Consider the following 26,788-nt stretch of genomic DNA (forward strand, 5'->3'; position numbering starts at 1 on the left):
GACTGATTGACCTTGCTCATTTTTCCAAGTGGTAGCAGTTACACGCTCTCACAGGGGTTAGTTAATTCAGATGTTTATGTCAGTACATACTGTAAGAATTCCTTGTAAGAATTCCTTATTTTTTGTTTGTACATACCATAAGAATTCCTTACAGCTGTTTGGTAAGGGCCAGCTTGCACGTGAGGGAGGTATTTGGTCCTTTGCCCTGTTATTTATGAAGGTATGGGAGGATCTTGTTTACCTACTCATGTTTTGTCAGCTTTGTAAACTGATACTTGTTTCTGTATCATTGGAGATCCAGCCTATTTATTACATTAGAAATGCTAGAAAATAGAATTTCTCTATTAGGTGGATTGTTAACAGTTCTTTTGTTACTTATTTTAAAAGATGGGGTAATAAGAGTTAGTGGGGGAAGAGAAGAAAACACACTGTTAAGGATTTAATCTTCTCAGACAGAAGGTTAAGAAGTCTGCCTGTCTGCATCTGACTGGCATTGCCACAAGCCAGCAATGCAGTAAAGCCATCCAATTTGGAGATAGCTTTGTTGAGCTGCATAATTCAAGTGAGTGTGTCCTCATTACAGAGCAACTCTTAAGCTGCATGCAGCATTATATTAGTCATAGGTAGGGAAAATGACCTTATTTTCCCCTTTCTATTATTTTTCTTTTTCATTAAAAGCTGCAGTTTGGATAGCACCCAGGCTATGTATGAACTTAAGCTATGGAGGCTTTAACTGATAGGAAAGTGAGATAAACATTGGCCTAATTATAGCTGGGTGTAGCTCTAGTTTAAGGGTTCCTTAGCCAAAAGACCCCCACATGGACCCTCAAATTTCTGAAATTTCTGGTGTGTTTATGACATTATAATTAGGAATTACTGTCGGATAAAGTCAGGTGTGGATTTATCTTTCCCTGAGTAACTCTGAAGTTGGTATGCTTATTTTGGACCAAACTACAAGACTAGACAGAAATAGGGTATTTCTTGCTTGGGAGTAATCATGTCCATACATGGAGTTACTTCAAGGTTACTTTCTCCAAACAAAACAGAGGTCTTTTAAACAACAAAAATCCTGAGAGCTTTTGGGGCTTCTTCTTCTTCTTTTTTTTTTTTTTTTTTTTGTGTGTGTGTCTCATAGAGTAAGAAGTGGTTACAGGCTAACTTTCCCTTCCCTTACTCACCTTGCTTTGGTAGGATTTATTGTTATCTTTTCAGAGGCTTCATTTCCCTCAGAAGGATCTTTGGTTCTCAGTGAGCTATTAATATGTACTAGCTTAAAAAACAAAGCACAAACCCAAAGATTTAAGTCCTTCTCTGTGGTATTTTGTGAATGTATAACCAACTAGCAGTGTTTTTAAAGTAATTTTCAACTAACCACTTAAGAAAAGGAAGGAAACGCATATTGCATTATTAATTTCTATCAGAAGTTGAAGAATGTCATTGTGTATTTTAACAGGGGTTTTTGTGTCTTTAGTCTGTAAAGATGCTGATCTGTATTTTTTGTGTGAAAATAGGGTAGAAGAATTCTTTGGGAACACCATTTATGGTGAGGTAATTGGAAATTATAATTTATCTGCTTAGCTCCAGCCTTCTGGTTCTCATTTAGCAACCTCAATTCAGCATTATCTGAAAACCACACAATCTAGCAACTGGAACTGGGAATAAAGAGGCTTTTTGCAATAAGGACTTTAAGATCTGAGGAATTGAACGATACTAGCCCAAAACCGGCAAGAACAATACTTACACTTATGAGGTGCTAACACAGTTTTGCTGTCCTCACAGACTTAAATTATAGTTTAGCATTCTTTTATAAAATAATTAATAGCATAAATACTTCTTTATTTCCAGAAAGTTTTGGATTTAGACATGATTAGACAGTCTAAGGGCAAAGTCTAAGGACAGGACTTCTGCAGAAGTCCCCAGTTTGCTTTTTCCTTTCAGTAGAATCTGAACATCAGGATTGATGATTTCTTTGAACTGTGGGCAGCAACTTAGCAAAACGTACATGGCGTACTAACACATTGTTTTGTTGGGAAGTGTTACCTCATCCAAGAAGTTTAAAGAGTAATGTCATGCATGGCATTTGGAAGTATTTCCCCACGGGTCTCTTTAGCTCTGTGTTCTTCCAAAAGGGGACAACGCCTTTGCATTTCACCTGATGGAAAACAAATCCCTACCACCAGGGAACAACAATAGTGCTGATGGAATGTAGCTGCCAAATGCCACCACTTTCACTCTCACCACACAATGAAAATGGAAAAAAAAAATTCAACACATGGAACCTTAGCAACTTCCTGGGGAAGTGATCCATGCCAGTTGTTGCCAAAAGGAAACAGCCCACAAAGTGTTCCTTCTGGCTGAGGGATTGGCCTGTTCTTGTTTCTCTCCATTCCCCAGTGTGTGGTTTTCAGGGAAATCTGCAGGTGAGGATGTTCCAGATGCCTGCACAGAGAGCGTAGGACCTTCAGGGTGGATTGGTGGGTGGGAGCCACATGGGTCATGGGTCTGTGGAACTCTTCCAGTTTATGCAGCATAGTGAGTCTGGCCTTGGCTTTCCTGCAGCTGGTTCAAAAGCAAGCATTGATGTCTTGGTTTAGAAAGACAGGTGTCTGCTAAGGAAGGCAGGAGCCTCCCCTGAAATGGAAAATGTAAACTCCCTCCCTCCGAATTGCTATAAATTTTAAATTAAGGGGCTCTCAGGCAAAAATATGGGAGCAAGGAATAACAGTTCTTTATAAGAGAAGAAAATAAAAAGATAAAATAATGCAGTAAACCGAAACAACGCTGGCAGAGTCAGAATACAACCTGACACCCTGTAGGTCAGGGTGTTGGTAGCAGTCCAATTGGAATTGTGTGCAGTCTTCCTGGAATGTCAGGTGGGGTTCTGTTGGAGCAGGGATCCTGTAGAAAGGGTGTAGTCTTCCTCTGAAGATCCTGTGGAAGAGGCAGCTGTTCCTCTAGGAAATGTAGTGGGAAAGCCGTGCTGGTGTTCCAGAACCTCAAGATTATAGCCAGGTAGGATTTCTTGGCTCCTCCCTCTGGGCGGAGCATCTCACAATGTGATGCTATAGTCTTTATCAGTCGTGTAGTAACATTCACTAGCCTGGTATCAGCAGATGTCTCCCCTGAGAGGAGATTGTGGAAGAGATAAGGAAAACTGCCCACTTAACAGAAGACAACTGCCATACAGACAGCTAATAGAATACATCTTGCCTTGCAATCTGGGACAATTGCCTAGTTAAAAAGTTGCTCAGTTGGCTAAGAAAAATGGTTGAATATACAAGCAGGTGAATATACTTTGCCACCTGGGTCAGATTGTCACCATCCTGCTGCTGGGAGGAAGCTTGATATTCAAGATAAAACCAATGCAGATCCACCCTAATGTGTCCTGATGCTGAACAGTCAGAGCTTACACTCTAGTTCAAATCGAATTTGTGCTAATGGGTGATTCCGTAGTGCACTGATCTAATCTGCACAATGCTGAAACCAAGGCTTGCAGGTCAGATTGGTTGGGCTTCCACTCCTGCACACCAACAGCACTGTCAGTAGCCATAGCACAAGTGTGAGAGAGGATGGGAATAAGACAGGAGCAGATGCTTTGGCTGCCAGCTCAGGGATAGGTGGAAAAGTAGAGGTGAATCAGTCAACTGTGTGAAGTTACAGCCCTGAGATGCAAATTCAGGAACTCTGCAAATAAAATTATTTGGGTTTTCTATAGCATTATCACCTCTGCTTTTGAATGGCTGCAGAAAAGTAAAATCAGCCCTGTTGATCAAAGTCTTAATATTTAACTGCTATGTACTTTTAGACTCTATCTTCATTTTTTCTTTTTTTTTTCAGAATTAAAATCAGTGCTTCATCAGATCTTGTGTGTACATGGTGGAAAAATACACTGTGTGGACAGCACATCTCTTAACATCTCTTTTCATTGAAGGAGAAACCAAATTGTCTGTGTACATGCTTGTTCTGTGTACTCCTGCTTTTACTTAAAAGCAAGCTCATGAAAGGGACAAATCTTGCAGCAAATTAGTGGGCCACTGGGGAAAGGACTCACCATATGCTCCTGGTATCTAAACTGCTACCTGGCATCCCTCATCCAAAAACACAAGGCAGCTTTGCTAGTCACCTCTGAACTTGAGAGGGTTGGTTTGTACCAATTTATTCTAGCAGTTGTTGAACCATGCTGGGAAGGATTACAATAGATATTTTGTAAGACTCTAGGCTCTTCTCATGAAGTCTTAAAATGTGAAATACGGTAGCTGTCTGGGGAAAAACAAGACTTTTTTGTTGCTCAGTTACATATGAATTACAGACCAGTACATTTTGCTCTAATGACAGTCAAGTAATAACTGTGGCAGTAATAAAGACAGTGTAATAGCTGAGTGATGTAATGCCATTTAAGACGAGAGGAAGATTTTCAGAGCATTATCCCATTTCCACAATCACTCTTGTAGACTAAACAAGCCAAGTGCTTAAAAGTTTTTGCAGGGATTTGGCTTTCTGAACCACTCTCTTTGTTTTTACTTCTCCTCTGGGCTTTTCTCAACTGTTTCTGCCCTACACCCCAAACCAGAAGCATATTCCAACTGATATTCATACTCACTGCTACTGAGTAGACCAGACTTCCTCCCCAGTCTCTCCTGTTATGTATTATGTTTCTCTTTTTTAATAAACTCCAGATCATTATCTCCCTCCTTTTTTTTCTTTTTTAAAGTTTCGCACTGTTGGCTCAATCTATTGTCACTGTAACTTTGACATCCTTTTCTGCTGTGCTGCTGCTAGTCTGGCATTCTTACTTTTGATTATTTTGTGCATTTAAAGATTTCTTTTAAAGTCCAAATGTGATTCTTTGTACTTGGCTGTAGTGAATTTTATCTTGCTGGTTTTTGACCGTTTCTCCAATCTATTAAGGCCATCTTGAGTTCTGCTCAGCTCTTCAGGGTGTTTCACACTCCTTGCAGGTTGGTGTCTCTGCAGTTTTAGTAGGACTACTTGCTGGGTTTTGGCCCTGGTCTGTAGGAGAAGCACTGAATGACTGTGTTTATTCAAGCAGCTCTGCACCTGTGATATAGGACCTTGATCCAAAAGAAAATTGCTTTTCCAGTTTGCTTTGTCTAAAAGTATTTTACATTTGAGGTCTGTTTGATTTGCTGCTTTCCTTCTGCCTGTAGAGTACAAGGAAAGAAAGAAAGTATGTTAGTTATGGGGTTAGATTTTGGCAACCATGGTGGCTTACTGCTTTCTAATTTTCATTGCCTGTTTATAGATTCTTTAATGTTTTGTTTCAAAAGCTTTCTGTGTGTTGAAGATAGATTTATGGCCATGTAATTCACTAGTCAGTCTTTTCTTCCTTTTAAAAAATGGATATTCCTCACATCCTCACGAGATTTTGTAAAGGCAAAATCCTTTCAAAAATCCTCCAAGGTACATGCTCTTTTCTGAACAATTTCCCTTCCTTGTTTTGGAAATGCTTAGGATAAATTTCTTAATCTGTCAGAACAGAAAGAGCAACCTCAGGGAAAGGTTTCAGGCACACAGGACCGCTCCATCATCCTGGAATATAGTGATCAACATTAGTCTGCCTAATTTCTGATAGTCTCATATTTATGCAGCTAAAGCACCTATGGTGCAGTTCCTAAGCCTGAGATGGAAAGCTTGTTAGACTTTGATAAAGATTTCTCTTGAAAAAAAAAAAAAGTAGAAAAAAAGAAAGAAAAAAAGTAGCTTTGGCAGCTCCAGTGACAATTTTTGTGCAGAGCAAGGTCTGCACAATGGATTTGAAGTTTCAAAGTAGTCACTGCAACTACTTCAGGCAATTGCCTCTGCTGTTTCTTAAACAGTCCTATTTCCAACCTGATAATCTGATGTGTTGGTTTTATTTTCTTTGTATTGGATTACAAAGTGTGAAATTAGCAGATGGGTTTAACTGATTATAGGTTATGGTTTATTAATTTTCTTATTTGCTTCACTGAGCAAATAAGAAAATTTGCTTCACTACACAAAATTCAAACATATAGATAACTGTATGAGAATGTGAATTTTTCTGTACATACATACCAAGGCTCTAAAAATAACATATTGAGCAAATGTATCAGAATTCTAATCAGTAATTAGAATTTCAAAAATACTTCAGGTGGACATAGATCTGGCATGTCCTTCATTGTTTTATCCTGACTGGGGATGCTGAAGGCTCTCACTGAGATGTGCTGAAGTGAGCTGCAGGAAAAGGGCCCTGTCCTGGTGTCGGAGGCTGAGTTGCTGAGGATTTCTAATGACTCAGAGTGATGTAAAATATCAAGACCAATATGGGAAACAGGGGCTCTGATGATTTAAGTGCAGGATTTTCTTTTTTTGGAGCACGAGTCCAAATAGGACAGAAACAAACCGCATTTTGGGGCAATGCTTAATGAAGTTCCTGACAGCTGGCTGTGGCGGAGGGGCTGCCTGGAGGTGCCTGCTGCTGCCTCTGCTGATGGAAGTGGAACAGATGTCACTCTTAGGGATAGATTATGCAAAGAAAACGTCAACATTTATCTTAGAATATTGATCCAAAGGAAAGCTAAATTACAAAGCCTTGAAAGTAGCCGAAGGTTGAGGGAAGAGGAGAACGGAGTTGGTGGCTGCATTGTTGCCCTCTGCCACCCCAGCTGCACCAGCGCTGCCTGGGGGGTCTCCGCACATGCCTGTGTGGCTGCTGCCAGGCCTGGCACTGCTGTAAGTCTGCTTTAACAGAGCAGGAGAAAATATTTATGGTTTTTTTTTCCCCAAAGGTAAGTGCTTTTTGCTCTGCAGAAAAGGTTTTGCATGGTTATTGCAAGTTCAGCTGGAGGGGTATAGGATGAGTATTTTTGCCTTTTGAATGCATTTAGGGCTGGGAAATGTGGATTGACAAAAATGTAAAGTTTAATAAATATTTTCAATCAATTAAAAGAGGTGAAAGAGACACCTTCATGTTTTAGACACTTCAAAGAGGATTGAAGAGAAGGGAAATAATTTAAGCAGGTTTTGCTAGAATTAATGCTTCTTTTGTTCCAGATTTGAAAAACAGCTTTAGGATGCCTAAAGGTGCAGATCCTTGTGCTGCACAGGCAGTGTAAATACATTTGGCTAATTAAAAAATAAAATGCTCTGTTTGTGTATTTTTAAACTGCACTGGAATGAAAAACACAGTTCAGGTCACAGATTCCACGTAATATTTTTCATTGAAAAAGTCTGTCTTTGGAAGCTATTCAGAGGCTGGAGCACCTCTTCTATGAGGACAGGCTGAGAGAGCTGCGTTTGTTCAGCTTGGAGAAGAAAAGGCTCTGGAGAGACCTTAAAGCCCTTTCCAGTACCTGATGGGCTACGAGAGAGCTGGAGAGGAACTTGTTACAGGGCCCTGGAGTGACAGAACAAGGGGGAATGGCTTTAAACTGGGAATAGGTTTAGATTAGATATTAGAGAGAAATTCTTGGCTGTGAGGGTGGTGAGGGACTGGAACTGGTTGCCCAGAGAAGCTGTGGATGCCCCAACCCTGGCAGTGTTCAAGGCCAGGCTGGATGGGCTTTTGAGAAACCTGATCTAGTGGAAGGTGGCCCTGTCCATGGCAGAGGAGCTGGAACCAGATGATCTTAAACTCCCTTCCAACCCAACCTCTTCTGTGATTCTATGGCTCTACGATATTTTCTTTTGTAAGAAGGAGAGTCTTGAATAAATGTTTTTATCCCTGAAATTACCTACATACAGGTAGATGTACATATAATCCTGCTTATTAAATGGCAGAAAATTTGGGTAGTGGCTTAAAATCAAGTGGTCTTAATATTTGAATCAAAATTTTTGCTGTTAGGACAGAAATAGTTTTCCTTGCTCTCTCACTTTTCAGTGATTGACACTCAGTATTCGCTCAAAGCTTAAGTTGTACTCTTTCCTTACTTGCTGTGGTGTCTTCCAAGTGCTATTCATAAAAATAAAAGTACAATTTTGACAAGTGAAGACTTAGGAGTTTCTGTTTACTTGATGGTATTTTATTTTGTTATGTATTGGATATTTGAGGGTTTTTTCAGCTGCATAAAAGTTCTTTGAATTTTGGATGAGAAATGTTCCTATTGCAGTGTGTAAGGCATTCTTTTATGTTTGTTTTTTTTTTTGGTTATGTTTTTGTTTTCATTTGTGCAATGTCAGACCTTCTATATGCTATTATTTTTAAAAAATATTTTTGGATGAAAGGCTGAGTTTTTCTTGTATATTCATAAGGCTGCTCTGCATGCCATCGTGACACAATCTGTGTGATCAAAGATACATTTTTAAAGGATGCTTTTGTTCTGTTGACATGTGCATAGACCTGTGTGTGCTGTTTGAAGGACAACTCACGGGGCTGTGCTGCGTGTGATTGTATCAAAGGGAGCTGGCACCGCTCGGTGGTGAGGAGCGGTATTGGTTTGTACAGAAAGCCACGTGGAAAATTTCCATGTAAGGGAGACTGCTGGGGAGAGATTGGCAGCTATGATGAATTTAACGCGAAGTGCTGTTCTAGCAGCTGGGACGATAAAAAAAGAAACCACCACCTGAATTGCTCTGAGATGAAGTTATACTATCTGACAGAGAGATCATAACTAAATTTTACAAACCCTTTACCTAAAATACAAGATACTCAAATCTGGTTCAGAGTCTGATATAAAAATTATATTTTCTCAAGTAGGAAATATACAAATACAGGGAGATAATTCAGCTTTCAAGTGGCCTGTGCTGAAGAATGCAAAATGAATGAAATAACACAAACAAGACAAATGTGTCTTTTGCACTGAAACTTTATTTTTTTAGCAGGGTGCATGGCACCTATAAGCACATCATGTGCATATATGCACATGTAGCATTAACACATGCAGCATATTAGCACTAACTACTTTTTCAATTAAAAGAGTTTTAAATATCTCAAAAATCTGCTGGCAATAGACCTACTGATTGTTGTTAATTTCCTATATACACTGTAATAGCTCCGTGGCATCCATTGAGAATGCCTTAGTTTCCTGCTGTGGCAGGGAGTGTTGGGAGTTTTTATTCCCTGGTACTGATTTTACTCTGAGAAATCATTAAACTGGAGGGCAAAACCATGCCTGGAATCACAACTCTCCCGGCGCTGATGTGTTCAGGGACTTTGTCTCCTTCAGTGGACTAGCAAGTGTCATTTGTACATTTCGTTACAGTGCCTCATAAAAGACAGTCGCCAAATGTACGTGGTGGGTGATGTTAGAGAATTCGGCTCCCGTGCGCAGCAGAAGCGGCAGCTCCCGTCCCGCCTCCCGCAGCCTGTGTGCGCCGTGCGGGTCGGGAGCGCACGCTCAGCGGACAAACAAACCCCTGCAGGGCTGGTTTGCACGCATCTGACTGTGGAACGAGGGAGACCGTGCTCTTTTCAAAAGTGTACTGTTCTCTCGTGTTGGTCTGAAATCTGCTTAAGTCATACCAGCTAGCTGCAGGCTTTCTCTGTGCTTCATTTATGGGATATTCTACCTAAGAGAAACTGCTCATGTCATGTATCTATTGTGTATTGTTACCGAGGCAAATAATCTTTGTAAGGTGAGGAAAAAGTCTGCTGAGTTAAAGAGTAATGTGTAACACAATTTAAAAGAATGCCAATTCCAAATGTTGTATTTGTTTAGTCTTCCAAATTAGCCTTTTTTTTTTAAATTGAAAAGTAAAAGCTAGTACAAAGGTGTTTCAGAAAAGCAGAATAGAAATTTCTCTTGAAGGGCTCCTGTTCATTGCTATAAAAGGAAGTTGTATTTAACATGATGCATGGGATTTGTCCCAAAATTAAAAATAGAATAGAAAGTTTGTTATCTCTGCTGTATGAGTAAGCCTGACAATACAAATAATGGTGGAGGGGGAGACGTACCTAATCAAACCAACCTGGTAACAAAATGGATTTCATGTCTTCAAGTGCTAGGGTAGCCCTTACATAGTTCTATTCACAGCAGTACCCAGAAGTTTTTAATTTTTTTTTTCTTTTAGTATTGAGAATGAATCCTTTATTGGTGTGCAACACAAAATGCTTTCGGGTTTGCCAGTGGGAATTGTTCAATTAAAAGGTTATTTCCAGAACACTTGTATCTCATCATCTGAGGACCAGAAGCAATTGCATCTTTACCACTGTGCTGGAGAGGACTGCTTGGAATAGAAAAAAGTAGAAATTTTTCAAGATACTGAAAGGATCATGATTCTCAGAAAAGACCCATTTAAGAATAGTTTACAACTGCTGTGTTATAAACTCACTGCCATAAAAGGAATGTGTTGTATGTTGGCAGGCTACCAAGTCAGGGAAAACGAAAGTGCAGCTCAGCACTACTTTAGTGCATCAGATCCGGGAGGAGCAGGAGTGGAGGGGAATCCCAATTGACCTGTATTTACTTTCCTTTGGGAAGTATTGCCAGTCCTAACTATTGGGAAACAATCTGCATATGACAGATGTATGAACACTAGCAAGACTGAGAGACTCACTGGTTTCTGCCTTAGCCAAGAATTCTCTTTCATCCCAGGCTTGGGGACTCCTTACTTGTCTTGTTTCTTCCCTTCTTTGGGGTCGCTGCTTTTTTGTGTCTCTTTGCAGTTTCACTTTTCCCATTTCATCTGTTGTTCACAAGGCCTGTGCTGTCTTGTCTCTAGGTTAATGAAATCTCCTTCCATTTTACTACCCTCCCTAAGGACCAAGAGAGTTCCTTGAGCAAGGACCTTCTTCTCTATTACTTAAAGCAGAAACAATTGCCTCCCTCCTCTGCTTGTACTCAGCGTAGCATGGATGTCCTCCACATCCCAACAGGCCACATCTTTTGGTTGTTTGGAGGGGATGAGTATCACTCTGCTGCGTGTAAATGTTAGTAGTAAAATAAGGAGAAATCAAGCCTGCAGTTTTCTTGTCCATGGGATCCAGCTGCTGAACAGGGAGGCATTCATATGTCTTTCCTTGTTGCTTTTTCAGAGGGTACAGCCTTCAAAAACTCATCTGTTTTGATTATCTTCTCACTTCTCAGGCTCTTTAAATATGGCCCCTGGGCACGCCCTAGGGCTTTAGTCACACCAGCCTCGTTGTTGCTGAGCTGGTTTTTTGCTTGTGGGAGAGGGGAACAATGCAGTGGCCAGTACAGCATACAGAAAGAGTTATTCCTGTGAGAGACAGTGAGCTTTCCATTTTAGGCAGCTATTGCTAGAGGGAGTGCTAGCTCAAGTTGGTAATTAGAGGAAAATTAAATATATGTCTTTGTTTTCTGCTCAGATGTAGTGTTTTTATTTTATAAATAATTTTTCTATTCTGGAGAACCATTTAATAAAATGGAAACAGATATATGGTGCCCCCTCACATAGCATATCTTTTTGTCAGCAGTTAGAATCAGGGAGATTATGCTGAATTGTGTGCAGAGATTTCAGAATCTAATTTGTTTTCCAAGATTTTTCATTATTATTTTATTGGAAAGATAATAATTTTAGGCTGTATGATAATCTAAAATCTGTTGTGGGAATCTTATCTCTCTTACATGGAGGACTGAAGTCTGGGTAATAAAGCTCAGACTAAAGGCTGAACCCCTAAAAATATCCCTGATTCACCTCAGTAGGAACATTTACGCATCCTGAGGATAAAGTATGGCGGGCATTAGTCCATAAGGCAATGCCTGTCAATTGTGTATCACAGAGTGGGACTCAGTGTGAGCAGATGAGTATTTCTGCTCATTTTCTTTTTCTGCCCTACCTCTGGTTTTTTACTGATCTCAGCCTTTAGTCTTTTCTTCTTCCTTCCCTACTTCCACCATTAAGAGAAGCTGCTGAAGCTTCCCAGCTAGAACATGAAAAGGATACGTCAGGAGTGTCCATTGACTGGACTATATATATATATAACTATATATAAGCCATTTCACAGAAGAAGGAATATATAACTATATATAACCCATTTCACAGGAGAAGGAGGACTGGCCGGTGGGCACCGTGAGGAAGCTGAGGAAGCCATGGGACTGGGGAGGGCCCTGTGCACGCCTCGAGCTTGAGCAGCCGTGGTGTGTGCCATGCTTATTGTGCCCAGGCAGGTGTCTACTACCTCCAGCCCTGCTGGCTCTGCAGGTGCAGGAACAACTGCTACAGTTCAGGTTATGAAACACTAAATAGCCTCCAGTTAGTGACTTGTCTGGTTGCTTTGCAAATGATCCTTCCTATAAGTAAGGGCATTAAAACACCTGGACAGTATCCTAAAGCATATGTGGGCCAAACTGGTACTTGGAAATGTCTTATATGCATTTTGCAGGAAGGTTTTTTAGGCTGGAGTTTCAGTTCCTCTGGGAAGGGTTTAAGAACAAAATCCAGTATAAGAGAATATGTAAAATTCAAGAAAACAAAAAGGTTTTGAACTTCACTGCTTAGGCTTCTTTCTAATGGCAGTACTAACTTCAAGTTTAAACCTTGACATTTCCTGGTGTTCCATTCAAATATTACAAGGTATGGCAGTAATTACCTCTTTTATCAGGGCACATTTAAACTTTCTAAAAGAGGACAGGATTGCCATTTGGTTTGTACATTCCAGCACAAGCAGCTAAGGGGAACATGCTTTAACTGAGAGTCTTAAAAGTAAATTGGGAATTCAGGTCTAATACTTCAGATTTCTGAGGCTGTAATTGAGAAGCTAATATTGTATGGGGGGCAATATATGCCGACAAGCATGCAAGTTATATGCTACAGTACTTCTGTAGACCTGTAAGGTTAATGCAATTAATTTCATTTAGAATGCTTTATTCCTCTTCAATTAATCTTTGAGAAGCTTAAATTTATAATTGCCTTTATTGTTATCCTAGCTGTTAATGATTAAAGTGTTTTATTCTCATCAGACAGTGAGCTTTTGCAAGGTATTTTAACAGCAAATAGCAAATCACAAACTTTTGAAGACCTCTAGTTTGCATTATGAGTAGATATAAATGCACATAAAAATCCAGAGCCTAAAATCTTTCTTTAAAGGTAAATTTCATAGAATCACAGAATGGTTTGGGTTGGAAGGGAGCTTAAAGATCATCTGGTTCCAAAACCCCTGTTGTGTGCAGGGACACATTTCACTAGACCAGGCTGTTCAGAGCCCTATTCAACCTGGCCTTGACACTTCTCTGGGCAACCTGTTCCAGTGTCTCACTACTCTCATAGTGAATGATTTCTTCCTAATATCTAATCTAAATTATCCTTTCCCAGGCTTTTGTCAATTACCTTTACTGCTTTTTGCCAAATGTGTCAAATACAGTATGGTGCATTGAAACATGCAGTTGTCTGAAAATATAATTTTAAGCACAAATGCATATTCACAGGATGTGTGGTTTTTTTGAGGGCTGAAGGCTGCCTCCTCATCGTTCTCTCAGGCTGTTGGGAGGCTAGGACAGCCCAGGTATACAAGCATGAAAATACTTTGTGCACTGCAAAGGGTTCTAGTTTCAGGATTAGACATCTTGAATTGGAGTGGGAACTGGAACTCTTCCCTCCTTCATTCACTGATAAATAACCAGCAGTCATCAGGACCCTGCTGTAAAGTTTTCCTGTACTCCAGTCTCCTGCCAGAGCTGGCAGCTTCACGATGGTTTATTGAACATCTCTTCCAAGCTATTCAACATTGCCTTTGTCCACACCATAGCACATACCATATCAAACCTGCAAACAGGAAAGTCTCTTAAAGGCACCAAGTGCAGTGCAGAGAGCTGGAAAGGCCAAGGTCTTTGGTGTTAGCACAGAATGTGTTAAGGAAAAATGACTAGGGAGTAAATAATTGTTTAGACACAGAAAGACATGATCTACTGAAGCACTTGTTCATGTGGTTCTCTCTTTAGGCTGCACCTTTTGTTTCTGCAGTGTCTGAGGGTTGATCTGTCCTGTCTGCTGACTCTGACTGGCAGCAGCTTTAGGTGAGCAAAAGCCAAATTTAAAAAAAGATGTTAAAACTGGATAAACATATATACAAATACAAAATAATCCACTCAGTTTTGTCAGAGAAACATTTGATTATAGTTTGCTTCGTGTCAAAATAAATAAGTAAACCCTTTGCAAAACAACTGTTCAAAGCTATTGCTGGACTTAAAAATTCTTTACAAAACAAATACTGATAAAAATTAAACTGTTAATTTAACACTTGAGTACAGTAGACTCCCAGACCTTTACTTCTTTCTAACTCCTAGTTGTTTGGCTTTCTTCAGTGTGGCAATTTTTTTGCTCTTTGCTTTTTCCAGTGACATAGGAATTCCTGACAAGAGCCTGGGAGCCTGGCTGACTAGTGTGTGGCTATCTCTTAATTGTTTCCTGCCCTCCAAATGAGGCCAGAGACTTGGGGCTGGGGGAAGGGAAATTGGAAAAGAGTAGAAACTTCACACTACTAAGATCTTAATATCGGGGCAAGAAAAAAGTCCTGATCCTTCCCTTAAGAATTTGTGGATTTTTAAAAATGTACTTGTAAAGAGCTATAACATCGTGGTTTTTCTTGTGAGAGCTGGGATTCTCATGTAATTTTAGGAATTCTGGACCTGAGTTATCAGGAATAACACTGAATATGGAAAAATTTAAACCAGTAGTGTTATGAGCCTTGATGTTTCCCCTACTGCTCTTAAAAACAAGATGTGGTAATATCAGAATTTAACCTCTCAAGTTGTCCTTCACCCAAAGAAATTTTTCTAGTTGCAGACAGAGGTTGAAAAAACATAATCTGAGTACATAAAAAGTTCTTAATTTCCGAAGGACAAATTTGACAGACCACCTATGTTACTTTATAGCTAATAATTTCAGGGCAAAACTTATGTTTTCTGAATGTCCACAATGGACAATATAGAAGCTTTTGAAAGCTGGTAGTTCCTAATATTTGCCAACATAATGCTCCTAAGAGGAATGCTTCACTGGAGTTAAAATGCATATCCTAGAAAACCGCTTCTGAAACCCAGCTAATGACGTAGTTACTGCTGTATTTGTATTATTGGTACTTACAAGATTTGCAAGTTATTGCTGAGCGTGGTGTCCATCTTATGAGAGCCAAACAGATGGAAGATCCATGTTATACTCTGTTAAAGAGTGAAGTGCAGTGAAGGAGCTCCAAGGGGTCTGATGACACAAGGGATAACTGTGTCCTGGGTGTTGCAGCAGTTATATATTAAAGCATCAGTCCCTTCCCTGAATTGTGAATTCTGTCCTGACCTCTTCATGTAGCATCTGTCCTTACAGGAAAATGGCATATTGCAGTACTGCAATAAAGATATGGGGGGGTGATGAGTCTGTATGGTGGAAGTGCAGTGCTGCAGTACTCATTGTGGCTCAAGCATGTGGCAGCTGTGTTAGCATTGCTGTCTCCAGGCCATCTGGCCACTGGCAAGGTGGGGTGCTGTGCCAGTACAGATGGGGTCCCTTGGGGCTCAGGCAGGTACCTCCAGCACCTTTGCTTAACTTATAGAGGGCTAGGCATGTATAGCATGGGAGTTTAAAACACCAGCCATCTATTCCCAGAATGGTGTTTTCACAGAATCGTTTAGGTTGGAAAAAACCTCTGAGATCATTGAGTCCAGCTTTTGATCAAGTACCACCTTGTCAACTAAACCATGGCACCTCGTTGGGGAGCCCATTCCAATGTCTAATCACTTTTTCTGTGAAAAAAGTCTTCTTAATGCCCAACCTAAACCTCCCCTGATGTAACTTTAGACTATGTCCTGTCATCCTACTGTTGGTTGCCTGGGAGAAGAGGCTGAACCTCACCTGGCTACAACCTTCTTTCAGGTAGTTGAAGAACTGATAACATCACTCCTGAGCCTCCTCTTCTCCAGGTTAACCAACCCCAGCTTCCTCAGCCACTCCTCATCAGACTTGTGCTCCAGACACTTCACCAATGACATTGCCCTTTTCAGGACTTCTTCCTATGTTTCTTGTCATGCTCTGGCTGTTTCTCTTAAGTAAATCAGAGATATAAATAGGGCACCTGACCCTGCTAAAGGCTATGGCCAATTTTGCATGTGCCACAGAAAGAGCAGAGGGAAGAAACCTGTCACAATCTTACTGTCATTCTCCCTAAATCTGTTCTCTGTTCCTGCGGAATTGGCAGGTGGGGTGAAGCACCTCCAAACCAAACACATTAATTGCAATGAGTTTGACTTTGCACTTCCCTTTACTGATTCTTCACAAGCCGTTCTTATGGGGTCTGTAAGCTTCCTGCAGCAGGGTTTGTGTGCATACAGTACCTGGCACCAGGAGGTCTCCTCCCACTGGAACTAGTGGGCATTGCTATAATGTAAGAGTAAATAGAAATAGCAATCAAAACATCAGCAATAAAAGAATAAATTAGATTAACTGCAAAAAAGTGATAGTTTATTGGGCTCTCAGGACTTGCATATCCTCCATGTCTTTATGAATACGTGAGAGTGAATAATAACATTTTGGTGAACACTGACATACTTGACATTTTCAAAAGGCTAGGATCTATTTAATAATTCTCAGGAATTTAAAATAATTACAGTTGAAGGAGGCGGGGAGAAGGAGGAGGAGGGCAGGGAAGTAGTGTCCGTCTGGGCTGTCAGTGCAGCACCTCGCAGGAGCGCCCTGGGCCGCGGCCGCCATGCGGCGCCACCGGCGCGGGCCGCTGCGGGCTGCCGGCCGACAGGGGGCGCTCGACACCGCTGCTGCCGGAGCGCGGCACCGGCGCGGGCCGCTGCGGGACAGTGCCGGCTGCGGGACAGTGCCGGCTGCGGGACAGTGCCGGCTGCGGGGCACTGCCTGCTGAGGGACAGTGCCGGCTGCGGGACAGTGCCGGCTGCGGGACAGTGCCTGCTGAGGGACAGTGCCATCTGAGAGACAGTGCCGGCTGCGGGACAGTGCCGGCTGAGGCACAGTGCCTGCTGAGGGACAGTGCCATCTGAGAGACAGTGCCGGCTGCGGGACAGTGCCGGCTGAGGCACAGTGCCGGCTGCGGGGCACTGCCTGCTGAGGGACAGTGCCATCTGAGAGACAGTGCCGGCTGCGGGACAGTGCCTGCTGAGGGACAGTGCCGGCTGCGGGACAGTGCCGGCTGCGGGACAGTGCCGGCTGCGGGGCACTGCCTGCTGAGGGAGAGTGCCATCTGAGAGACAGTGCCGGCTGCGGGACAGTGCCGGCTGAGGGGCACTGCCGGCTGAGGGACAGTGCCGGCTGCGGGACAGTGCCGGCTGCGGGACAGTGCCGGCTGAGGGGCTGGGGGGCAGTGCCGGCTGCGGGACAGTGCCATCTGAGACACAGTGACGGCTGCGGGACAGTGCCGGCTGAGAGACAGTGCCGGCTGCGGGACAGTGCCGGCTGAGGGACAGCGCCGGCTGAGGGACAGTGCCATCTGAGACACAGTGCCGGCTGAGGGACAGTGCCGGCTGAGGGGCTGCGGGGCAGTGCCAGCTGCGGGGCAAGGGCGGAGTTTCGGCAGGGCTGCGCGCAGCCCTCTGGTCTCCTGGCGGTCTGCTCCGGAGGGGTCCGCGCTGGTTTTCACGCGGCTCCGCTGCCTCTATGGCAGGGACGTGTTTGTGTGTGTGTGATAGCGCTCACCGGGCTGCCTGCCCCGCAGTGCCCACCCGGCCCCATACCCCTCCGCCGTCGGGGAGCACGAAAGTGTCGGGGGTCTCGCAGCGAGTTTGGTTTGGGTACGACTGAGTTGAGGTGTGTGGATGCGGGCAGGTTTGGTAATGGGTACGGCTGGGGGCTAGGTCCTTGTTATAGTCACGGAATTATCACAGAACAGTTTGGCTAGGAAGAGACCTTTAAAGGCCCCCTAATCCAACCCCCAGCAATGGGCAGGGACAACTTCAACTACACCTGGTTGCTCAGAGAGCCGTCCAGCCCGACATTGAACGCTGTCAGGGATGGAGTGTCCGCACCTGTTTGGAGCGTTCTGTAAGTGACCTTCCTCTGAGAGTCTTGTTCCTCAGGATGAGACTATGGCCAGTTTGTCCCCTGCTGGTACAGCCGCTGCTATGGGCCATGGCTGGACTCACCCCTGCAGCTCCTGGGCTGCCGCAGACAAAAGAGTGAGACTGAGAGGAGGCTGGGAGACCTGCCATGCTGCTCCACAGCTTCTGGGGGCCTGATCCTCCTTCCACAAGAGTCCCAGAGAGTTTCTGTACCGACTTTGGCTGAGGATTGGCTCCAGTCCTGCATCACATAGTCTTCTGAAGTGAGCTGTGGCTGTGCATGGCTGGGCTATAAGGCCTCTGCATTTCTTCTTTCCCATTGTGGGGTGAACGGAACAATTAGTATTTGTGCATTAAACCCCTCTGAAATAAAATCTCATGACTGCCATCTCTCTGTTTGCTATATTTGAACTGGCTGGAGGATTGTTTAAATATATCTCATGGACAGTTTACAACATGAATTATTTCCTGCCTTTGAAAAGCCATGGTTTTAAGATATCTGGCAAGTTTATTACAATGAAATGTCACATTCCTTAAACAAGTCATCAAAAGAACAATTTTTAGCAAAGACTGGTTTCCAGCATTCACCATTCAGAAATGTTGCGGAGTGTGATCTTGGTTTAAATAAAATAAATAGAAAAAAGCCTGCATGTTCGATCTGCGCAGCATTCTCTGGTGTTCCAAGCGGGATTCCTACTATCTAGCTGAGGTTCTAAGGTTTGTTTTTTTTTCTTAGTACCCCTGCACTTGTGACCAGGCTACTACCCCAAGTTGCTCTCAGTTGGGTATCTAAGGCAGCTGTTGTGAATGTCCCCTATAAAAATGTCCAGTCCCTCTCACTTTGATAAAATGGTTTCACTGAATACTGTGTAATATGTATCAAAATGTTGGGGGGTGGGGTAGCAAGAATGGGTTAAACACACTAAAAAAGGTACATTTAGAATTGTGGTCCCATGTGGTTTTCTTATAAAATTTTAAGTATTGTTTTTTTCTGTGAATGAAAACATTTTTGATGTTTTAATTTGTTCTCATCTTTTTTTTTTTTCTTTTTTTTTCTTCCCTACTCAGCTCTTGCCCCTGTTCTTTGCCTCTGGTTTTGTTGGTGAGGATATCACAGTGATGTCTGCATTCAACCTGCTGCATTTGGTGACAAAGAGCCAGCCAGTGGCCCTGCGAGCCTGTGGGCTTCCCTCAGGTTGAATGGGTGCTGCTTGTTGTGTCATGCATAATAAAGGCCCTTGTAGGAAGGGGTGTCTCTGCTGCAGGAAACAATGTGCTATGGGTTGTTCTGTTTAAATTTTCCTTTGAAGCAGAAGTTTATTTGCACTTTTTTTTTCCTGTTTTTTTTGTAAAAGTCACTGAGTTGAGTGAGTGATTTCATATCTGAGATTTTAAAAATCTTAGGAATGTTGACTTCCTTGTCAAAATACAGTCTCTTAAATTTTACATTATTTTCCTCATTCTTGGCAAAATATGTGTCATTAAACTGAAAATATTTTATCAAATGCCATTCCTAATTTGAAAAGAGAATATCTGTAAGAATTTCACATGTTGATAGCTATTAAATCATAGGACTTAAAAATATTTTCCAAAATATTTAGCAGTATACTATAGTTATAGTCCATGTGTTTCTTTCCACATTTTTATTATAAATCAAGTATGTTATACTGAAAATCATGTACAAAAAGTGTGCAGAATTTAAAACTTAATTATTTCATTCCTCTGACAGCATATTCCTTAGTTATGTGACACTTCTCTACATAACTAAGTGGAAACATGCAATTTAATGCCCACATGCAACTGCACTTTTCATGTAAGGCCCAGGTTTGTTCATTAGGTCTGGGAAGGGTGCTATAAGACCCCATCTCCATGAATTGATTTTATCATGAAAATCTTGAACCTAAGTATTTTGTGTTTTACTTAAAAGGCAACAGTCTGTAACATCAGCATAAAAATGTCAGTATACAGGGTTATGTGGGAGAAAATATAAGCTGTACCGAGTTAATTTTGAACATTACTAGGAATTTTCTTGATGCCTGAATAAAAAAGACACAGTCCTGGCTGATGTGTGTTAAGCCTCAAAAATGGGCCAGCTCGGGTGTTTGTGCTACACTCACAACTGGTTCATAAGAGTGCAGAATGTTACAAGCAGTTTCTCCCAGACCTGGACTTAGCAAGCATATGGAGGTGGTGTTTTAAAGATTTTTTTGCAGTGATAAGACATCAGTTTTCAAGCTGATGGATTTTCCTAAAGCTTATTAGACTTTTTTTGAACTAAATCTGAGTCCAATTTTTGCAGCATTTACATTCCATTTCCCCCACATGTGCACAAAACTCCCATTAACCTTGATAGGAACTGCAAACACATATTGAGGAAGAGAGAGAATAACCCACATTGTGTCAGCTTGACCTTGGTTTCCTGTTATATTTGCTGCTGAGCCAGATTTAAAATCCTAAAAATATAGGGTAAGCAAATTTCCTTAGTCCTCATTATGCACCTTTCGATGTGTGCTCATATTGCTGTTGTCTACCTGAACACGGGGACACTCGGTCTTCTGGCCATTTTGTTTCCACTTTGAAAAGGCTGTCTGCAGGCTGATTAGCTAGAAACACACAGATCCCACAGGAGGTTTTGCTGTTCTGTACCTGTTTTCAGGGCACTGCATTAGCTGTTTTATTGAGTTGTTTTTATAGCATAATCCAGTAGTCACATTTGGAATAAAAAGTTAACACTATTGTTTATTCCCATCCCTTAGATCCCTAACTGTGGGACCATTAATAGACTGAGTTCCACTGACTGACTACTTTATAGAGATATCTATAGAGAGATATTTATATATAATAAGCCCAAATTCATCTGCAGTGGAATAATACACAATCACATATCTCACATATTTTAACAGTAATCTAAATTCCCTAGATGATTAAAAATTAACATAGGCTTGCTTTGCCTTTGGTTTGTTTTTTTTGGTCTGTGGTGTATTTAAGGGGTTGTGAGTAAATGGCATAGCATGTATCCAATAAAACATGGGAAGGAAATGTAGAACCAACATCTGCTTAGATGCCACAGTGCCCTGTGACTTTAGCTTCTGAATGTACAGAAAACACCCAAGTTCTCCTGAGTTTTTATAACATAATACTTTGAGCTAGTACTTTTCCCACCATCCAGTTCTGTGTGAATTGCAGTCTGGTAACCATACCACCTTGCCTTGTGTCCACCAAGTCTGGGACCATGTGGAGCTTGGCCACCTTATAATTCAGTGGCAAATTCAATATGGAATGAGACTTTTTAGCCTTCTGGAACCTATGCTCAGAGTAAGGAAGCAAGGTGCCATCAGAGAAGTAAACTGGGCTTTTAAACACTATGCAGTAAAACATTTGCTGGACAAGGGCTTGAATGAAAGTATTGTTTCAATTTCTATGCTTGGAATGGTACCTCTATCCTTCCTGTAAGGAACAAAGTAACACAAGGCAATATATAATTTATATTTAATATATAGTTGTAGATCAGAAACGAGAGCTTTTTTTTTCTCCTCCCCCTCCCCCCTCCCCGTTAAATTAATTAAATACTATTGGGATGTATCTTACAATAGAGATGACCTGCCCCTCCTTTGAACTACTATTTTGTAAGCACTTGTGAGTTTCACTTGTACTGGTGAAGTGGTTTTACTTCTTCTTTTTCTGTTTGTATATTAGCACCTGGAGTGTGGATCTGTTCTTCCAAATTGTATTTTTAAAATATTTTTTTTGTCTGAAGTTAGGACTAAACGTTTCAATGTGTGCACACCTAGTGCACTGTTTGCACATAACGTGTTTTGGTAGACAAGATGGCAAGTCTGAGCAAGAGCAGGAGCTCCCAGTAGATGGCACTAGGCATTTGCTGTTCTGCACACCCAGGACTATATAAAAAGCTTCCCGCCTAGGAGTCATTCATTCAGAAAGTACACCCTGAGAACTTAGGAACAAGTATTTTAAGAAAAGCAAGAATACTGGGAAAAGAGAAAAATCTTTGCCCATATGCAAACGACCATCACATTGGTTCAAGGTTTCCTCATTGTCAGTGACTTCAGCTCCATTGTGTCTGTTGTGTGACACAGAAGTGTTGCTCCTTGAGCCCACTTTATTAGAGTTGAATGTTCTGAGTTTCTTTGGAAATGTAGGGTGCACTCAGCACCTGCCAGGATTTAATTCACAGAAATTAGGTCTTTAAAAAAAACCCACTTCAAAATTACAGCAATCCCCAACAAACTTTTAGTATAAAAACTACTTCATCTGCTTTATGCATACTAAGAAGCAACTGATACAAGTCATGATTATACAGATTCCATGTGCATATGTTTTCTGAAGCAGACCACCAAGCTATAACCTAAAAGATAGCTTATATTGCTTTGCTGTGTCTTTAATTATTATGGATTCTCATTTCATCAAAAGACCCTTTATTTCTTTAACACTTTGAATGTTGTGCTGCTTACATCACATTTTTTGCATGTGATAAATTGGATTTTCCTCTCCTGTAGATCAAAGAAAATTATGGTGCTTGTAAAATTAAGTAAAAGTAATGATGAAAAAATTATAGGGGTAGACTTAGGGTTGGGGTTTTTTTCCATATGATAAAGTCCTAGGTAATATTAAATTGTTGTGTAGTGTTTAATTACTAAAATAACTACTAGTAGGAAATTGTACTTTTCTAGCATTAGATTAAACTACAATGCATCTGTATGAAGATGGTGTTGGGCATATGGTGTAAGTCTTTATTAAGTAAATATCTATAGTATGGTTTCTTCTTCTTTTACTAAATCTTTGTTAATTCCATGTTCTAACATAATGTCTTTTCATAAAATTGAAATTAATAGTGAACAAAAAAATATTGGGTCGCACAATTGGATTTTTAGCAGTAATCTGTCAACATAAAGAATTACTTCTATGAGCAGATCTTGAAAACATTCGCATACGTGAATTATTTGTACACATTTGCTCCTCTGAACTCTCAAACTGCTCATGTCAATGAAATATTTGTGTGCATACTGCTTGCCAGATATGGAAAGTCCAGTAAAGACTTTAGTCTTGTGGGTTCAAAGTACAGTAGTTGCTGTCAAACTTTGTGTGACTCGAGTATGACTAAACATTTCATATTGTCTGTTTCTATGTTCAGAGATATAATTTCTATAATGTATACTATAACTTCCCCATAGTTTTCCGTAATGTGTATCACCAGAGATGTACTACTCCAGAAGTCTGTTCACACGGTCCAAAAGAAAATAAAAGTAAGACTGATATTGTATAGCATATCCATACAGCTATGGTTAAATGCCTATCAATGTTTTCATTATAAATTCATATTTTATGGGGTTTATATCTTGAACATAAAAATTGCTCTGGATTTAAGTATGCTATACAAGGTCTCAGATGAATGTATTTGTTCCTCAGAACTGGCTGGGGGGCAAAAATTAAAATTCATTTGTATCCAGCTAAATTTTAAAAAATGCAAATATTGATTTGGATCAAAAATAGATTTCTAAATTTAGAACACAGTCTTACAAATACCTAGTTTACTGCCTCCCAGCAGTTATGAGGAAGACTGTTGAAAATAGTGGAAAATATTCACTGTGTGATCACAATGGTAAATAGCATGTCAAACCATTCATGTGTCATTATTATATAAATGTCTGTGTATATGTTTGCCTTTTAGTCATATGATAGTAGAACACTACATTTATCATAATAGAGCATAACATCATATTTTTTGAATGGCTTTAAAATGAATTTTAAAAATTAGATATAACTGTCTTATATTTGATGTTGTACTGTGTTTACAAATGTTCTTTTTGTACAATAGTATTCAGTCCAGAATGCCTTACTTAATACATTTTAAGGTGAAATTTATTAGTAGATATCTCTTTGGGTGTAATACTCTTAAAAATGCCTGATACTTGCTAAAGCTGGGATTATAAAGAAAACAAGAAGCCTTCTGTTACGTTCCCAGAGTTTGACCTCTTTTTTTTCGCTCTTTTAAAATCTTTATTCTGGTGGAATTTCATACTATTCCTCTTCTGCTCAGGAGACAGATGGTGCTTGTCCCTTGCCCACCTGGGTGGAGACTCCTCAGTGATTCTTGCCCTGAGAAGCACTGGGATGATGAGACATTTCTTGTGCTCCCAGATCATGCACAAAGACAGTCCCTTAATGTGTACCCTGATGGATCTTTTAAGGTTGTTTTCATTCCCTTACTGCTCTCATAAAGGATCCACCGCAAACCATTTCCACCCTTCTTGCAGGAATGTTTTAATTCTGGGAGTTCATAAATTTCCTGTGTTCCATTCCTGAGCCTTCTGCAGCTCAGGCGTAGTGTGTTTTCTGCTTAGTTGGGTACGGAAAAGATGAATTTTCAGCAGGGTGTTTCTGGGTTTTAAAGTTTCTCATGAAAAGTTTCTTTTTTTAGTTATTGGAGTGTCTAACAGGAGGACTAAAAAGTCCTTTAAGGACTGCTTTCACATTTTCCCCTTCAATTAAAAGAAACTCCTGGCTTTGTCTGTTCTCTGAGTAGTATGTGAGGAAGGTTTCAGAGAAGAATGTGATGTAAAGGAGAGATGACAGCACAGAGAAAGAAAGGAGATTTTCTGTATTGCTGAACTGAGGGAGGACAAGCAAGAAAAGGGCCAAGAAGTGAATGTAAGCCCTAAAGCCAGTAAGAGTGTGTTGGGAAACAACAGAGGAGATGATCACTTAGGGAATTTATGAGCTTGGAATTTAATGGAATCTTGAATGGGTCTGGAGTGTGGACTGGGAATCAGGCACTAGAGGTTCCAACATTACCTTAATTTAGCTGCTAGGTTAATCATAGTTTGCTACAGCACAGATCATGATCTGGGGGTAAATGAGTAGAGAGGAGTTGTGTCTCAGAGAATGCTAAGAAGGGGAAATTGTTCTTAGTTACAAGCTAAATATGTATCTCAGTTTGTGATTTCCTTCAAAAGAAGCTGTGGTGAGTAGGGATGCATGGCTGGGGTACAAAGGTGCCCTCTGCTCTGTCTGGAGAAGAGGTTCTTGTGGGACAGGAGGTGTTGGCAGCCCAGGTTTGGTGCTTTGTGCACTGTGGGTAAGAACTCTCTCATCAATGCTCTGGCCCAGATCAGGGGGTCCCAAGGAGAGCAGAGCAGGGAAAGGTTTCACCAAATCCTCTTAAAGCCCTTTTACAGGGCTTGACCTCATCTTCTCGATCCATAAGGCATGGCTGAATTTTAACTAAACATAAGGAATTCCAGAAGGCCCATTAGGGAACAAAGTTGGCAGTTACAGCCCTTTTTGACTGCTCCTCTACCTTTAGTCCTGAAACACATTGAGAGGGGAGTGGGCCACTGTGTCTTCTGTGGTGGCCATAGCAGAGCATGAACTGGAGCAGAGTGTCCCAGGACTTCCTGTCTTCATGCTAGGTATGTCCCTCAGTGCTTGGAGAAGTGGGATGAAAGGCCACAGAACAGGCAGTGCTTTTGCAAAAGTGTTCCTTACCCTCCACAGCTGGAGACAGGTCAGGTTGTTCAGGGGGTGAGATCTGGGCTGTTATAGAGTATTGGAGGAGAGGAAAGACCTTCCCCCAGCTCCCTCCTTTCCTCCTCCCCCATCCCAAGTACAGATTGTGGCACCTCGAGTCTTGAAATCCAGTGCTCATTTCACAGGCCACACATCACTATTGTGGAGGAAGCAGCAGGAGGATTTAGCAACAGCCTGAATGCCAAAATAAGCTACACAGCACTGCTGGAAAATGCTGACTTTTTAATTGTTTCTGCTGCAGGGTTAAACCTTTATTAAAACTGTGTGAATAAACTTATTTTGATGACTTACTGAAATACTTTAAATGTAAAAGGCAGCATAAAGCACTCTTACTAAATTCACCTTGATCCCACTGTTAATAAAATGCTTTTCCATATGTTGGGCACCCTTTTATTGATTCTGTCAGAAATTTACTGACCAGATAAAGAGTGCTCAGTGTCTCTGTCTTTCTTGTTTTTAATTTAAACAAATGTAGTGCCTGTGAAAGGTGCTAGGATAATATCAGCAAAACAAAAGTCTCTTTATCTATTGGGGGGAGAGGAAGAGAAATCCATCACTATAAATATTCCCCCCTCCACTGCTGTACCAATAGATCTTGAGCTTGTCTTGCCTGGTTTGCATCCAAGAGTAAGGCAAATAGGTCAGCTGCCCTGTGCACTCTGTCTTTGGCCATCTCAGCAGAAATGAAAACAAATGTGGCAGTTTATAACATAATGAGCTTTTGCTCCACTTAATTGAAGGTTCGTCTATTCACCAACCTCTGCTGAGCAGCCATATGCTGTTGTGGCTGCAACAGCAGTGAAGATGACAGCTCAAAAAGCTCCAGAGGAAGCTGCCTTCATCTCCACCAGCTAATGCAGGGTGGTGGTGGACTCCTCTCAGTCGTTATAATTTGGAAAGGTTGTGAGACCAAGATTATGTCTGGTAGTGACATTTATTTCATTGATGTCAGACATGGAAGTAAAGTAGACATGCCTGGAGAGGACAAAAGGAGCTGATTTTCTTTCCCCCTTTCCCACTAAGCAAAACACTTCAGTCTTCTGTTAAATGTTTTTTACATTCACAGGGAGGAGAGGCAGCTTCAAATTTCTTTTCCAGGGAATGACTCTTTGGCTTGCATAGCTGCCTTAGTGTAACTTGCTGCAAGCAGGTTTGCAGACCTGTGGAAACAACAGATGCTGCCTATATGGGCCTGTCTGCTGGGATCCCAGTGCCACTTTCTGTGGAGAGGAAACAAGTGCATAGAGATGCATTAGCTGGCAGTTTGTGGGTTTTTTGTGGGTTTTTTTGTTTGTTTGTTTTTTGTTTTTTTTTTTTTAATTATTAAATAAGAGCTGTGCTGATGACCAGGTGGG

The 26,788-nt window shown here is 41.3% G+C and overlaps 1 protein-coding gene across 4 annotated transcripts in view; it reads left to right on the forward strand.

Annotated features, from left to right (window-relative positions):
* MSRB3 (methionine sulfoxide reductase B3) overlaps positions 1–26,788 on the forward strand; it is a gene marked incomplete at its 5' end in the record, with an annotated part of 79,317 nt that overhangs the window by 2,101 nt on the left and 50,428 nt on the right. For 3 of the 4 annotated variants that reach the window (XM_084205593.1, XM_084205594.1, XM_084205595.1), the window contains one exon: positions 18,954–19,080. In XM_084205593.1, the coding sequence (XP_084061719.1) occupies positions 18,954–19,080 (127 nt within the window). Of the gene's footprint in view, positions 1–13,837; positions 13,893–18,953; positions 19,081–26,788 lie in introns of those variants that run through there. The other variant, XM_084205596.1, reaches the window with a different exon arrangement.

Source organism: Fringilla coelebs (genome assembly GCF_963513975.1).
Source record: "Fringilla coelebs genome assembly, chromosome: 5".
Lineage (NCBI taxonomy): Eukaryota > Metazoa > Chordata > Aves > Passeriformes > Fringillidae > Fringilla > Fringilla coelebs.